The following is a 17,445-nucleotide window of genomic DNA, read 5'->3' on the forward strand; positions in this document are numbered from 1 at the left end:
TGGGAAATAGGGCTCCTTCCACCTCAGGCACAAAGCCTGCCCCACCGTCCACGGTCCTTTCATTTGCCCCTCCGCCCCCTCTAAATCCAAAGTATTGAGCAACGCGTGACTGTGTGCATGGACACCCGACTCTCTTGGCCCTTTGGGGCTTCCTTCGTAAATAGCTTCAGTGAGGGCCCAGGGAAGGCACTATTTCTAATCGCGCCTTCGGAGATGCCTCTAGGGCTGATCCTCAGGAGAGGGTCCTTCTAAAGGGGTCCAGAGTTCCCGAAAGGCAAGCCAGACCCGCCTTAACCCCGGACCTTAGGAAAGCTTCCCTCGCGAGGCCAGAATGGACCAAAAGACCAAAGACACGCAGTGGGTGAAATTGGGGAAATGACGCAAAGCAAAGGCTGGGCTGGCTCCGGAGACAGACACAGAGACCACCAAGGAAAGAGCGCATCGCCCCTCCGGGAGCTTCCATTCTATTGGCGAATACAGCAGCGGGGATTCAGCTCAGAGAAGGCCAAGTCCCTCCAGCCACCCCCAGGGGGCGCCGGAAGGAGCGAGGGCCGGCCACGGGGGAGGACCGAGGGAGCCCCGGGGCCGCAGAGCCCGCCCAGGAACCAGCTGGGGCTGGAGGAGACGCCCAACGCCTCGGCTGTGGGGTCCGTCGGGGCGGCAGCGCAGAGAGCCGGCTTTAGAACAGAATCCCGTCCCGGGGCGCATTCTCCAGGGGCTTCCGGCGCTCCTGCTTCCGCTGGTAGCGGGCGTTCTGGTAGAAAACGACGACGACGACGGTGCCCACGTTGAAGAACAGGACCAGGAGCAGCAGCCAGAACGGGTACTCGTACTGGTGGACGGCCGGCCCGTACGTGTAGCCTTGCGCCGCGTAAAGCGCCGAGCACAGCGCTCTCGAGAGCCCGTTGGCCTGCGCGTTCACGGCGAACTGGACCATGGCCAGCACCGTCAGGGTCACTGCGGGGAGAAGAGAAGGACCCGGAGCTGAGTGCCCGGGCTTGGGCCGGGGAGTCCGCGAGAGACCCTGCTTCCCTAGTCTGGCCCTAGGGAGACCCTCCACTACCGGGATTCGAGCCCGGAACACCCGCCCCGCCCCGCCCAGCCCTGAATCCAGCGGACACTTAGCGCGGCCCGAACTTCTGGGCTGCCATTTGTCCCATTAGACTGGAAGCTCCCCGAAGGCAGGGCACCACCCCGAGGAAAGCTTAGCTTCAGCTTTTAATCCATTTAGTTATTCATCCTTTCATTCAACTGACCTTTACTGAGCCTGAGAGAAGGGAATGCTGCTCGGATTAACTCCCGCCTATCCACCAATTAGCCAGCCTACTCCTGGCACTGTACTAGGGGACTGGGAGTCCGACCCAACCCTCAGGAAGGTGACAAAGAAATAAAGTGGGATGATGATGATGATGATGATGATGATGATGATGATGATGATGTGTGTGTATGTGTCTGTGTGTGAAGAGAGAAGGGAATGAGTTCCAGGCAGGAAGCACAGCCTGTGCAAAAGTTCAGAGGTGGGAGACAGTGCATGAGGAATAGCAGTAAAGTGTTGGCTACACCATAGAGTTCAAGAAGGGGCATAATTTAAATCATGGGTTAGACTGGTCATTTAAGGCCTAGTTGGGAAGGGCTTTAAATGCAAAAAAGAGAAAAAAAATTTTTTGTTTGTTTTTGATCCTAGAGGTCATAGGGAGCCAGTATTTATGTAATAAGGCCTTTCTCTTTCTCACTGTCTCTCCATATGAGTTTGGTTTGTTTTTGTCTTTTGGGGTTTTTTTTTTTGTTTGTTTATTTTTCAAAATAAACCCAAAGGCTTTTCTTTTTACAACACAGTCATGTATAAAGATCTCTTCCCCCTCAGATCAGATCCTCTCTGATAACAAAAAAATATGGTTAAACAAAAATAAAAGGAACTTGTCTGAAAACATATATTCTCCAGGAACATGAATAATGTTCCAGTTCCTCCGAAATAGGCTTCTTTTTAGTAGCCTTCTTTTCTCTTACATTGTTTCCACCATTGTACGGTTTTTCTTTTGATCCTGCTTATTTCATTCTGCATCAATTCATGTAAATCTGCCCAGGTTTCTCTGAATTCTTCATTTCTTGCTACACAGTAATATTTATATATCAGATTTTTCAGTTATTCCCCCAACTAATGGCCACCAACGTTCTTGCTTGGATTTTGCTACCACAAAAACGTTCTTCAATCCGGTATTAGCTGCTAAGAAATAGAAGGGTGGATCAATGGAACAGAGTACGGGTAAATGGCCGCAACAGTCTAGTGTTTGATAAATCCATTTGATCCCACCTTTTGGAATAAGAACTCACGATTTGACAAAAACTGCTGGGAAAATTAGAAAACAGGTTGGCAAAAATTAGATATAGACCAACATGTTACATCCTCATCCCAGATAAGGTCAAAGTGGATATATGGCTTAGATATAAAGTGTGATGCCATAACTAAGTTAGGAGAACACTAAATAGTTTACGTGGATGATCGATGGAGAAGTTAAGACCAAACAAGATACAGAGAACGTTACAAGATACAAAATGAATAAGTTCGATTATATTAAATGAAAAGGGTTTTGTACAAACAAAATCAATGAAACCAAGATTAGAAGTGAAGCAACAGACTGGGGGAAATGTTATAACAAATTTCTCCAATAAGGAAATCATTTCTGAAATATATAAAGAATTAAATAAAAGTTATAAGAATACAAGCTATTCCCCAATTGAAAAATGGTCAAAGGATATGAATAAGCAGTTTTCAGATGAAGAAATCAAAGCTATCAATAATCATATGAAAAAAAAATGTTCTAAATCCTTCCTGATTAGAGAAATGCACATTGAAAGAACTCTGAGATACCTTCCTACTCACACCTATCAGACTGGCTACTCTTGACAGTAAAAGAAAATGATAAATATTGGAAGAGATGTGGCAAAATTGAGACACTAATGCATTGCTGGTGGAGCTGTGAACTGATCCAACCATTCTGGAAGGCAATTTGGAATGATGCCCAAAAGGCTATAAAAAATGCCTGCCCTTTATTTAATCCAGTAATACCACTACCAGATCTGTATCCCCAGAGAGATTTTTTTTAAAAGTGAGAAAAGGGGCTACGTGTATTAAAGTATTTATAGCAGCTCTTTTTGTAGTGGTGAAGAATTGGAAACTGAGAGATGTCCATCAGTTGGGGAATGGCTGAGCAAATTGTGGTATATGGTGGTGATGGAATACTATCGTGTTTTAAGAAATGACAAACAGAATAATTTCAGAAAGAGTTGGAAAGACCTACAGGATCTGATGCAAAGTGAAATGAGCAGAACCAGGAAAACACTGTACACAGCAAAGGCAATATTGTGGAATGATCAACTGTTATAAAGACTTAGCTATTATTGGCAATATAATGATTCAGGACGAGAGGGACTTGTGACAAAGAATTACTCTCCACCTCCAGAGAAAGAAATGTTGGAGTCAGAATGCAGATGAGAGCAGACGATTTTTCAGTTGTGTATTTCGGTTTATGTTTTGGGGTTTGGGTTTTATGAGGTCACTCACTTACCAAAATGAACAATATGGAAATATGTTTTACATGATAATACACGTATAATCCAGATTGAATTGCCTGCCAGCACTGGGAGGGGGAAGGGAAGGGAAGGGAGGGAGGGAGTTAAGTTCAATCATAAACCTCAGAAAAACTTGTGAGGAAATTTGTTATAACATGAAATAATCAATAAATATTACATATATAATGTACATTTTAAAATGTGCTTCATTTCTCTTTTGGACCCTGTCAAACCAAAGTAGAATTGGATGATCAAAGGATATGAAGACTTTGATCACTTTTTTGAAAAAATTGTGAGTTGATATCCAAAATAGTAGGGACAATTCAGAGCTCTGCCAACTGGGCGCCCATTTCCCCAAAGCCCCTCCACTGACTATTTCCATTTGTTGTCAGCTTTGCCAATCTACAAGGTATGTGGCCAGACTTCTGAGTTGCTTTCATTTAGTTTTCTTCTTATTAGTGATCGATAATTCTTTTTAAAAGTTCTTTATGCTACTTTGATCAACGCAATGGCCAACCACAATTCCAGAGGACCCTCCGTGAAGCATCCTGTCCTAAGGAGGACTTGCCTCCTGACAGAGAGGTTGCAGAGTGACGTATATCCCTATGAGTAGCTAGAGAGAGAGATGGAGAGATAGATGGGGATACGTGTCTATATCTCTAGAGGCACCTTTATTTATATAGAGGGACATACATAGATAGATAGACAGATGGATGATAGACAAATAGATGATAGACAGACAGATAGACAGATAGATGATAGACACAGTCAGATAGACAGATAGATGGATAGACAGATGGATAGATAGATGATAGACAGATAGATGGATAGATGGATAGACAAATAGATGATAGACAGACAGATGATAGACACAGTCAGATAGACAGATAGATGGATAGACAAATAGATGATAGACAGACAGATAGATACATGGATGGATAGACGGATAGACAGATAGATGGTAGATGATAGACACAGACAGATAGATAGATGGATAGACAAATAGATGATAGACAGATAGACAGATGAATAGACAGATGATAGACAGATAGATGATAGACACAGACAGACAGATAGATAGATGGATAGACAAATAGATGATAGACAGATAGATAGATGGATAGACACATGATAGACAGATAGATGATAGACACAGACAGATGGATAGATGGATAGACAGATAGATGATAGACAGACAGACAGGTAGATGGGTAGATAGAAATAGAGATATACGTGAGTGAATTTGTCTTAATTTACCATACTTATCTGATGAGTTTCCTGCCGCCTTCCCCCAATGAGGTAAAGTAGAAGACAGGAAAAAAAATAAATTTTTGTTCATTGAAAAAAAGTTTTAAAGAAAATTGTCCCTAACTTTGATTGCTTGGCTATTAAGAAATAATTTTTGGTGTTAAATACGTATCATTTACATGTTCTGGATATTGGGCTTCTATGGATGATGTTTAATATAAATATTTTGTTTCTTTTTCTATCTTCATTGATTTCATTCAAATACCATTTGAAAAATGTTTTGTCATGAAAGTTCTCTCTCTTTCATGAAGAAATAGCACCGTTTTAGAGATGCTTTGTAGGTGACATTGAAGCTAGAAAGATACGGGTTCTAGTCCTACTTCATACTGGCTGTGAGATCTTGAGCAAGTGATCACACTCTCAGTGCTCTCCACCACTCTAGACTAAAAATTGTAGAAAAAGTGCCAATCAGCATTGACGGAGGGAGTTTCCTCCCATCGGAATTCCCTAAGCCAAAGAATCACAGATCCGAGTTCTTTCCCTAACATTTGTGATCAGCTCTCTCTCTCTCTCTCTCTCTTGCCTGGCTAAGAATTTTCCCTTCTCATCAAAGCTCTAACTCCTTCCCTCCATTTGTCTTCAGCACTTGTAAGTTCTAATAATGTGGTCTTTGACATTCTCAGGTAGCCCTTGAGAGCTTATGAATGGCAAGTCCCATTAGATGGCAGTCTCAACCTATTTCTGCCAAACTTCTTTCCAGTTGCCCCAGAAGTTTGGCAAAATAGGGAGAGTGTCGCCCAGGAATTTATGATCTTGGCTTTACCCATCACTGCACCATTTTTTACAGTTGCTCATGGTTTTGCTTACTTAGTTCATTCCATTAATTTCCTATTTTTTTTTTTTTAACCTAACATCAAATGTCAAAATGGCACCCATTTAGACTATAATTCAGAGTCTGGTACTGAAATATCCCCTTCATTCCCACTTTTCCTCCATCTGGGAATTTTGTTATTTTTCTTTCTTTGAATTAATTTGGTTTATATCTGCAGATCTTCACACCAACTTTGTGAGTCAGCTGCTCTTTTTATCCCCATTTTACAGATGAGGAAAGCAAGATTGAGAAAGGTTTAATGACTTGGCTAATGTCATTCATCTAGTAAGTATCTGAAGCAGGAACTCAGATGTTTCTGACTCCAAGTCCCACTAGACTCTTCCCATTGGGCCTTGGTGGGGCCAGAGGGTTCTAACTACCCAGATAAGGAAGCAAAACTTTTTCTCTGTGAACAATGGGGAGTCATTAGAGGTTATTGAGCAGGGGAATATCATTCCTTCAGGGCATATTTTTGAACATATTTCTTAAAGATTTCTTTTTCCACTGCTTCCCACCAACAATTTTTTCACTCTCTTTTTAAACCCTCACCTTCTGTCTTGGAATCAATACTGGATATTGATTCCAAGGCAGAAGAGTGGTAAGGACTAGGCAATGAGGGTTAAGTGACTTGCCCAGGGTCACACAGCTAGGACGTGTCTGAGGTCAGATTTCAACCCAGGACCTCCTGTCTCTGGGCCTGGCTCTCAATCTATTGAGTCGCCCAGCTGCCCCCCTATTTTTTCTCTCTTGAACAGAAGGTTATCGGCTTGTTGAAATGGAGAGAGTCGGGAAGACCTGGGTTCAAGTTCTGCCTCTGACTTGTACTTGCTAGGTCTCTATGGGCCAGTTACTTAATCTTGGTCTCTGGAGAGAGAGCTATCAAGCTACCATGTACAGAAGATGGCAGGCTGGCATCAGTGTAAGGAATTTCTAGGCTGCAATATTGGGCCCCCCACCCTCTACATGAAAAGACTTGGCTCCTCTCCAAAGCCTGTGCACATGCATTTAGAGGTCAGTGAAGGCCTTCAGGAGGATGTCCAATGATGCTGGTTGGTTGGACTAAGCAGCCCCGGAGGTCACTCACAACCAGATCGGGGGATTCCATGACTTGCCTAGAACAGACGTTCAGCACGACGGGCACCCAAAGGCCTTCTCCAAATCCCTCTCCCAAAGGCTCCTCATTAGAGGGACTTTGTGTATGGCCGACAGTCCCCCACGAGGCTCCGGGGCCACCATCGGGCTTCCAATGAAGCGATCTGCTTTCTTAATCATTCGCCCTTTCCCGAAAACCCATTTCTCTGACACTCATTAAGTGGAGTCCAAACCTTCATTATCCCTCATTATCCCCTTGTGAAACCTTTTATAGAGGTTGAATCAGAGGAAGGTTTGCAAGATGAAAAAAGCCAAACTTCCATGGCTAAGTCTGGGCTTTGAACTCGTGAATTCCAGAGAGGAGGCACAACCCCTGCCTCGTACCAGCTCCTGGGAGGAGAAGATGGGCCAGTGGTTTGGGCTTCTGTCTGGCCTCGGGTCCTGCCTTCCCAGCCCCCCGCCCCCACTCCCCCCCACTGTCCCCCATGCTCTTGTGTCTGAAGGTGGACATCTGCAGTCACAGTATCCATGCCTGGGCCTTAGAGGACACAACTCTGTTAGCCTTTCGGAGAGCTTCGCACGGTTTATCTCGTTTGAGCCTGGAAACAATCCTGGGAGTTTGGTGCTATTATTGTCCCTTTTCTACAGGTGGGGAAACTGAGGTTTCTTGTGGTTTAAACAGCTTGCCTGCAGTAACACAGCAAGTTGCAGGTGAGAGGCGGGATTTGAACCAGGACTTCTCGAGTCCAGGTATTGCTCTCTCTCCACATCATGGCGCCTTCTTCCTCTCTGGCTTCCATCCATTTACGTTCTTCCGTCTAACTCGGAGAAACAGGCCTGTGATTTCTCCCTCTGAAAACTGCCTGCTCGTATCCTTTGACCATTTATGAGTTGGGGAATGGCTTGTGTTCTTAGACATCCGACTCGTTTCTTCACGTGTTTGAGCTCAGGCCTGGGATGCGGGAAGGGCCTAAGCGCTGCTTCCTCAACTCGCTCCAAGAGGTCCAGAGAAAGGCCAGGCCTGAGATTCTCCCCAAACTCCTCTAGTCTCAGGCCAGACAGGAAGAAGTGCATGAATGAATGACTGGCACCAATCCAGCGCTTACTCGGTCAAATACTGTCCCTGCCCTCGAGAGGCTTGCAATCCCCCACGAGGAGAGAAAACCTACAGAGAGTGACGAGCAGGGACAGACGCTTTGGTCAGGGAGTGACCCTGATGGACAGCAGAGCCAGAAGAGGGTCCATCGATCCTTGCTTCCCTCCAGGAGGAGGGGGATCGTTTATTTGAGAAGACTTCCCAGAGTTCTAAGAAATACAGAGAAGAGAAAGTAGGGCTATTGAAGCCTAAATGTTTGGGCCAAGTGACAGGAAGATGGCGGCAGTGGATGGCGGGAGGGGCACAAGGCGAGGTAGAGGGGCCAAGGCCCCCCCAACGGGGCAGCTCCTAAGTGAGCACACTCAGCAGTCGTGGCTGGACGTGGCGCCTTTGCAGAGGGCCGACCAAGGCCGAGGCAGTCAGCTGTGATGAGGACGACGACAAAGACGATGAACACGCACCGTAGAATCATCAGGAGAATGTCGTCATCCTCACCAGACTGATTTCTGCTGAGCTTTCAGGTTGGCAAACTCCCGGACGTGTCATCTTTACATATATTACGGGGCAGCCCGGAGGGAGCCCCCTACACAGCGCTATGGGACGGGAGCCAGGAAGACCTGAGTTCAAAGTCAGCTTCAGCTACTGGTCAAGACATTTAACCTTTTTCTGCCTCGGTTTCCTCAACTTTAAAAGGGGACGATAATTGCTCCTCCCTGCCTCGGTGGCTGTGAGGATCAACTGGGAAATCTGTAAAATGCTTATCCAGGAAAATGTTCCTGTCCTTCCTTCCTTCCTCGGCTCCTTCCGCCCTCACAACAACCTGCGGGGGACGGCGGTCCGGCCAGGGAGCACCTTTTCCCACAATTCCCATAGGCATGCCTGGACACACCCTTTCCTGCCCAATCCTGTCTCCAGAGTCAGTTTGATTATAGTTATACAGTAAAGATGGGTGAGAGAGGGGGGTGGGGAAGGGGATGTGGGGGTGTAAGGAGGGGGAGGGAGGCTCTTCAGAGACAGACAGACAGACAGAAGAGGCGGGCCCGCCTGATTCAGAGCAGGGTTTCCGCACTTACTGTTGAGTCCATTCCAAACGAAAATGCTGGTGGGGCCAAGCCAGGTCTGGTAGGGATTGCTGACGGCATTGAAGAGTGTCAGCCCGGAACTCAGCAGCGAGGTGAACAAGCCGAGGAACAGGAAGGCGATGACCACCAAGTGGAGACTTCTTGGAGAGACGGCGGGCAGAATCTTCAACACTGAAAAAGAAACGGCGCCCGTTAGGGGAAGAAGAGCCCGGCACCCCCCTGGTACTCGGGGGTGCCCCCCGGCTTAGAGCTCTAATGCCATTCAGCGCCACCCCTTGGTTTTCCAGAGAAGGAGCCTGAGGCCCAGAGGGAAAAGCCATTTTACTGACAAGGAAGTTCTAGACAGGCCGAGGCTTCCAGAATTAGACCCATCCCACACGTCCGGGGAGAAAAACCCCGAGAAATGGATTCAGCTGGCCAGCAACAGCCACGATGGAGCCATGAGACGGCCCCGCACCTACCTTCCCCTCAGCCAGCTTAGAACCTGATGGAAGGACAGGCAGAAACAGAAGGAAGCAGAGGATGGGAAGAGAACAGGATCTCTACGGCATCTACTATGAGAATCTCCTTTTCTTCTCACAGGATCTCGGAGAGGAAGGGGCTGCTAGTAGCGCTTTTCCACCTCTGACAGCATTGGTTCCAAGGCAGAAGAGCGGTGAGGGCTATTCAATGGGGCTCAAGGGACTTGTCCAGGGTCACACAGCTAGGAAGTGGCTGAGGCCAGTTTGAACTCAGGACCTCCCATCTCTAGGCCTGATTCTCGATCCAGTGAGCTACCCAATGTTCTTCTATTCTAAGACTTGTTGGGAAAACCCTTTAAAAACTCATTATTCTCAAAGGAAGCCCCCTCTGGTCAAGGACCCATTGTTTGAGAAGCTCTTGGATTTCTGGATCTCGCCCTAAAATGTAAGAATGATGGGCTCGTGGGGGCAGCTGGGTAGCTCAGTGGATTGAGAGCCAGGCCTAGAGACAGGAGGTCCTAGGTTCAAACCTGGCCTCAGCCACTTCCCAGCTGTGTGACCCTGGGCAAGTCACTTGACCCCATTGCCCACCCTCACCACTCTTCCACCTATGAGACAATACACCGAAGTACAAGGGTTATAAAAAAAAAAAAAAAAAAAAAAAGAATGATGGGCTCATGGCCAGAAATGGAGCCCACATGGAGGGGCTGCTCAGAAGGGTCCTGCCCAGGAGTCCATTGATGCTATCCAAAGCCTTTAAAGGAAAAAGAAGGAAGGGAGAGAAGCTGCCTGAACTTTATCAGCTGCAAGCCCACAGGGAAAAGCTGCCATCTAAGAAGAGTGGTGGAGACACCCAGAATTCCCAGGGGATAAAATTCACCAGCGAGAAATAACAGCCAGGTCCACAGGGAGCTATAGACAATTCACAGTCTACAGCAGCCAAGTAACAAGAATATTAATAGTGTAACAAGTGGATTTGGGAAATGTATAAAACTACATTTCCCGTGATCCAACATGGTCCAACTGGTTTCCGTTTCCGACGTCTTGACGCAGGGGAGCGCTTAAATCTCGTGGGTTAGGAGGGAGTGGTCTCTTCTTTGGCGAGTAGGGCTTGGCTAGGAGGCAGTATGGAGGCGGCAGTTTTGAATGCTTACAAGCGCGTGGTCTAATGATTTTATCTATCAACATGGCTTTAATTAAAATACTAATATATATATTTATACCAGCCTTTATCATTTTTCATATTTACAATTTGGCGAACCAGAAGGTCGAAATTCGAACTCTCAATTTTCTAGATAGCCTAAGAGGAAAAAGCCATGCGGCTCTGGGACCCAGAGTCTCAGAAGCGAATCTTCCAGATAGCCTAACGATAGCCATGCCTGCTTTTTGGCCTGGCTCAGCTCTTTTGAGCACTTTTTTAAAAAAGGAAAGTGACTTTCCTTGCCATGCTTTTGCTAAAAGCAAGAGCACGTTTTTGCCTCCAGTGGGACTCAGCCGGCCAGTCCAGCCCAAGCCACCTTGGGAGGGAGGTCAGGCCAGCCGATTCGGGCTTTTGGCTTTAAACTAAAATGCCGGAGCCCAGCCAATGTGCTGCTGCTGCTGCTGCTGCTGCTGATCCTGACCGCTTCCAGCCTTCAACCCCGAGCTCCAGAACCTGAGATTTCCGGGAAGGAACCCAGACCTGCCGCCTTTGCTGAGATCGAGACCTCCAGAGACTGCTTCAGCTCTGACGCAAACCATTTGGGTATATTCCCCTTCCTCTCTACTTTCTTATAGGAGACATTCTAGCCTTCCACGTGTTTCTCTACAGACCTAATTTAGCCACCCACACAAGCTCTACAGGTGGGATTTTCTACAATGACCCGACACCACGTGGACCTAGCGTTTACCCTAAATGTGGCTGAATGTCAGACTTGCTTGTGATTAAAAACTGAACACAGGGGAGAAATATTCACCCCCATAACTGCTCAGAACTTTGAACTTTAAAAAAAAAAAAACCCTTAAACTCAGCAGAACTCAATCAAAAGAACCTTAAATTGAAATCAGGGGTGAACTTTTTAAAACCTCGGAACTGAATGAGCTTTAATTCTGTTTTAAAAAGACTGTATCTTACTGTATTTTGCTAATTAGTGTTTTGTAAATTAATCTTGCTTATTTCATTGATTTTCCTGTTGCACTGAATCATTTTACACTAATGAAGTTTCTGCTTATGATGTTATTATATTTCCTAATTTACTTAAAGCTTACTGTATCAGAAACAATGCGGTTATATGTACCACCTATGAACATCTTATAGAGCACATGTCTTTAAAATTTATTCTGCCTTGGTAATTGCAAAGAACCTTGAAAGTTTTCCATGCTTTGAATATTACCTTGTAATTTTACAAGAGATCTTTTTTTAACTTTTACTTAAAATCCTTAAGAATTGTTGTCTTAAAGGATAAAGCTTTTATATATTTTATTATAAGAGATATTATTGCCTTAAATGGGTAGAAGCATTTCCTACCCAGGATTTTTTTAAATACAGAGAGTCAAGGAGCTCCTGTATACTCTTATCCAGAAGGTTTCTTTTTTAAATATCACATTTCGTTATGGAAGCAATAACAGCATTTGCCAAGGGTTACAGGTTGTAACAAGTATATGATTTTGAACATCACTGTTTATTGTTTTAAAATGTGCTATTGGAAATAATGGTACTCTATCTGAATGTGCATTGTGAATCTGCTATTTTGTAAAACCCACTTTCTCTCACAGAAAGTCTCATTTTTGGGGTAACATAACCCTTCTAGTTCTAAGCTATATATATATTTTTGAATTTTTAAAACATTTTTTTAATGAGAGCAATTGATTTTTCCTTTTTCTCATCTTGTACTGGAAGTACATATATAATCATTATTTGTCCTTTTTCTGATTCTACAGCAAATACCTGAGCCTATAGGACTGTGATTTAAATGCCTCTCTGATTCCAGAAGGGAATATGAAAGCCATTAATAGTGCTAAAGAAAGCACATGGTCAGAGACTTGACTGACTAAGATCTGCAAAATAGCAGTTCTATGCCAATACATTAGGGCTTGAAGTTGGGGTTTGAGTCCTGGAGTCCCAGTCTTTTCTAAAACTTTAGAGGACGTGGGTCCCCTCGACTTAGATTCCTAGAAAGCACCTAAGATTGGTTATTTACTTGGCTCACTTCCCTAAAAAGCTGATGATAAGTCAGATCAGAGAGAGACATTTTCCTTAAGTCCTGGCCCTGGATGGGTAATTGCACACTGCGGAATTCACTTTAATTAGACCTTCATTCAAAGGTCTAAGTTTATTTTCCCTAGATTTTTGCACATTTTACATTTACAAGTTAATGTTTTTTTTTTCTTTTTTCTTGAATTTTATTCTTTTTATTTTGCCAATTGAATTCATATAAACCCCCAGGACTCAGCCACTCATCCTTACCTGACCTGAGATACCCTTTTTTAGAAAAAAGGTGTGTTTAAGATTTACCTCACGGGGATATCTGTTAAGTTTTTTAAAATTCGATAATGTGAAAATATATATTTATTTAACTCTTTTAGGAGTAATTTCACGGGGAATTATATAAAATCTTAGAAGAAAATGTATGTTTTGTAATCTATAATGTAAGGTTTAAATTCTTTTGAGAATAATTTCAGGATAAGGATCTTGCCATCTCCCCAGAATCCAGATGACGAACTTGTTTTGGTGAAGACACCATGAAGATGTCTGAAAAGCCTTCACTGTACCATGAAGACAAAAAATTGAACTTTGGGGTGCAGTTGATTGAACTATGGGGAGTTGAAATTGAGTTGTATGTATTGTTTTAAATTGTACACTGTTGTGCCAGTGGGGGACAGCCCCCCAAATTGGTTTTTTGTCAATGCGTCTAATTTTAACCATTTGTTCATCTATTTCTTTATCCCCAAATTCCTGAAAAATTTAGAAGCTGTTATTTTTACAGGTCCAGCGAAGAAAAAAGGACTAACCTTTTTTTTTGCCGGACCTCACGGGGAATTGTAACAAGTGAATCTGGGAAATGTATAAAACTACATTTCCCGTGATCCAACATGGTCCAACTGGTTTCCGTTTCCGACGTCTTGACGCAGGGGAGCGCTTAAATCTCGTGGGTTAGGAGGGAGTGGTCTCTTCTTTGGCGAGTAGGGCTTGGCTAGGAGGCAGTATGGAGGCGGCAGTTTTGAATGCTTACAAGCGCGTGGTCTAATGATTTTATCTATCAACATGGCTTTAATTAAAATACTAATATATATATTTATACCAGCCTTTATCATTTTTCATATTTACAATAGCTAGTGATTATGCAGTGCTTTAAAGGCCACAAATATTAATGATCTCCTCGGATCCTCACAAAAATAACCTGGAAGGGAAGTGCAATTATTATCCCCATCAGACAGTCAAAGAAGCGGAGGCAAACGGAAGTTAAGTGACTTGCCCAAGGTCACACCATCAGGGAGTGGGATCTGAACTAGAGCATCTTCTACTCTCCCTCTTTAATCAGTGCTTAGGTCAGGCTCCCGCTGGTCGGCTGGGCTGCAGGTGGCCTTCCTGCTCAGGACAGGGTCATGCTCTATGGCCTCCAAAGTCCCTAATTCTATGAGACTCGTGCAAAGGAGAGATCCCAGCAGAGTCCTCTGGGCTGTCGGAGCAGGGGGAGTCTCGCCCTAACCGGAGTGCCCAAACGCACCCTTGGACAAGCGATCGGGGCGGATGGACGATGGCCACCACCCTAGCCATGGCCTGCAGCTGGACGCACCTGACGGCCTCTGCCCAGAGCCTTCCACGAGAGCAGCATCTGCCAGGCCCCGAGGCCGCCCGTTCCCCTCTGGGACGGCCCTCCTGGCGAGGAGGCTTTTCTTCCTCCCCCACCGAAGTCGGCTTCCTCTCAGCTTGGTTCGGGACCTCCGTGTCCAAGCAAACAAAACGGATCTGTCCTCGGGACGGCAGCCTTCCAGGTGCCCGGAGCCAGCTTCCGCCGCCCGCTGGACCTCCTCCGCTCCAGGCTAAACGCTCCCTTGCCAGGTCCTTCTCCAACCAATCCAAGACGATCCAAGAAGAATGGCGGACAGCCTGCTCGCTGGCCATTTGCGTCCACAAACGCTTTTCTAAATGCAAGCGAGGCCTCTGCAGTGTTCCAGGCTGGGAGCCGCCGAGGACCACAAATCACGGGGGATGAGGAAGCGTGGAAGGCTCGAGCCCTGCCTGCACCCCTCCAAGGCCCGAGTCTCCCCGCTGGCCGCGGGGCGAGCCCTGACGCTGGGCACGTCCATCAGGATTTACCCGCCGGGCTCGGGCTGCCTCCCGCTGGATCCCCCTGAAGAAGAGGGTGCCGCCCCGGCTCCGGGGAACCTGAAATCGGGGCTCCCCCCTCAGCCTCGAGTCCCTGGCAGGGAGACACGGCTTCCTCCTCACGCGTGAGAAACATCCTGGGCCCCCGGCCTCCCCCTTCATTAAGGAAAGAGCCCTGAAGGCCAAGGGCTTCTTTGGCTCCCTGCCCTCTGCCCCCGCTCATCAGAGATCAGCCAAGAATTAGCCTCACAGTAAAATACCCGTAACAGGCAGCCTGGCAAAGGCCAGCCTGGGAGTCAGGAAGCCCTGAGTTCAAGTCATGCCTCTGACCCATTCTGGCCCTCTCGCTTCTCAGGAGTTCTGGGCTCCCAATTATGGATGAGGAACCCATCAGCTCCAGAGGAGGGTCTCCAGAACTCTAGTACTTGAACCAACCAAACCCGGGTCTGGCTGAGATGAGTGAGCAAAACCCAGATGAAGAAATGAAAGCAGCCCCCCAGTTCTGAGCCAGGAAGCTTAAAAGCAGTGATGAAACAGGATTTGGAGTCCAAAGTGCTGGAGAAGACAAGCTGGTGGGAGGAGGAAGCACCAGGACCGATTTAGCCACATGACTGAGGGGCTGGCTTAGTGTGTCAGCCGTGGGACCCTGAGGGGGTCACCTCACTTCCCTGGCTCTCAGTTTCCCCATTTGTCAAATTAAGATATAACCCCGCTCTACCTCTCTCCCAAGACCATGGTAAGAAAAGGGCTTTGTCACCTGCAAAGCTCCATGCCAGTCTGAGTTCTGGTGTCTGCTAGGAGTACATTGGAGGAACCTTAGGGAGGAGAAAGAGCATCAGGCATTGCAAGATCTGGGTTCGAATTTCATCTCTTCTACTTCTGAACTACACGATTCTGGGCACGATCCTTCCTCTCCACTAGGGCCTCGTCTCTTCCGTAAAATGATGAAGGGAGGTTGGACAAGACGGTCTCCCTGCCCCTTCGGGCTCCAATCTCAGGGTTTTATTGAGACAAGATCCACTTATCTGCCATTTTGGGTTGCCGTCTCTGTTTCTGAGCTTCTTGGATGCCTCCTGTTGCCGCGGGAGCCGAGCTTATCTTGAAGACGTCTTGTAGGTCTCTTTCCGTGGACATGGCGCCTCTCCCCGCAGAATATAAGCGTCTGGAGGGCAGGAGCTACTTCGGGTTTGTCTTCATACCCCCGGCACCTGGCACAGCGACTGGCACAGAGTAGGGCATGTTGGACTGAACATGGAGGCTCAACAAAAATTGATTCTGGGAGTCAGGAAGCTCTCCAGAAAAGCCCAGCCTGCAGGGTGCGTCTCTCAGGCAGCCAGGCTGCATTTACATGACGCACTTCGGAGCCTCGCGCCCCCTTGGCTCTCAGTCCCCATCAAGTCCAACTGAACTGTGGCCACAAAACCAGTGCAATGAGCTGTTTGGCATCATGTAGGCAAAGCAGTTGGCTTGTCAGCCAGTTGTTGTACACCGAACAGAGATCACGTCAACATAAGTTTCCCCAGGAGGGGGATGCCCACGAGAGCGGGGTCACAGGATGTCGGATCAAATGCCAATTCTGTTGGGTGATTAGAATCTGCCTCCCTAAAGACTACACTTCCCAGCACCCCGCTCTCCTCATCTTACGTGCTGACGTTGGGAGGATATAAATTGGGTGTAGCCCCACCTCTCGCTCTCTTGTCTTCCTCTCTCGGCTGGGTGGCGCAGGAGAACTTGGCTACGTGCTCTTCATTTTGTTAAATACTTGGGTTTTTTACTTCTATTTCCTTTTTATTCCTTCTGCTTCAAGCGATTATTGAAAAGCTTCATGAAAATATAATTCCTGGAGTGTTGGAAATGAATTTAAATCTTATACTGTGTGGCAGCGAGCGAGGCAGTCTCTTCATCTCTGAGCCTCAGTTTCCCCATTTGTAAAATGTCTATGCGGTTCCCAAGACCTTCTCCTTCTCTCCACCTCAGCTCCACAAAGAGATGGCCCTACCCTTGACCTCATGGTTAACCCCAGATGTTCCACTTCCATGTTCCCAAACCCTGAAATGCCTTTCTCCACTCATTATCTTGATCATCCCACCTTTCCCTCTACCTAATCAGCCCTTCCCCTTTTCTTCATCCTCACCATGACCTCCAGCCCCTCTGACCCTCAGACCTTTCCCCAGCCAACAGCCCTGTCCCCGTTACCCTCTTCTCCCATCCCTATCCTGACCCCTTGGGGAATCAACGCGATGCTCCGCTCTCTTAAAGATTTCCTCGTCAGCCTCCAGCCTGCAGCCTCCAGCCCTCCATGATTCCCACCATCTGCTGCCTTCATTTCTGGAGAGCTGGAGAAAAATCTCAAAACCATCCAATCCTTTGAAGCCTCTTACATCCATCCAGGACCCGCTCACGACGGCTGCTTTCCCAGAGGCTTTCATTTTCCCTCCAATCTCTAATGACTCCCCCTCCCCTCACTCTCTCAGCCGCGGACTTCAACTCATACCGAGCACACGCACGCGCACGCGCACACACACACACACACACACGCAGCCATTTGCTGAAAGCTCCCTCTTTCCTCTCTGTCCTCCTTTCACATCACTCAGATGTTTTTTTTTTCTTTTTTCTTTTTTCTTTTTGTTTTTTTTTAAACCCTTAACTTCTGTGTATTGGCTCCTTGGTGGAAGAGTGGTAAGGGTGGGCCATGGGGGTCAAGTGACTTGCCCAGG

General features: G+C 46.6%; 1 protein-coding gene across 1 annotated transcript in view; it reads right to left on the bottom strand.

Moving 5' to 3' along the window:
- Window positions 1–430: 430 nt before the first annotated feature.
- Window positions 431–17,445, bottom strand: part of CLRN3 (clarin 3) — a 25,235-nt gene continuing 8,220 nt past the window's right edge. Inside the window, exons 2-3 of the mRNA XM_044662966.1 lie at window positions 8,951–9,130; window positions 431–957 (exon numbers count right to left, since the gene is read on the bottom strand). Of these exons, the coding sequence (XP_044518901.1) occupies window positions 680–957; window positions 8,951–9,130 (458 nt within the window). The 3' untranslated portion in view covers window positions 431–679. The remainder of the gene's footprint in view (window positions 958–8,950; window positions 9,131–17,445) is intronic.

Source organism: Gracilinanus agilis, chromosome 2 (genome assembly GCF_016433145.1).
Source record: "Gracilinanus agilis isolate LMUSP501 chromosome 2, AgileGrace, whole genome shotgun sequence".
NCBI lineage: Eukaryota > Metazoa > Chordata > Mammalia > Didelphimorphia > Didelphidae > Gracilinanus > Gracilinanus agilis.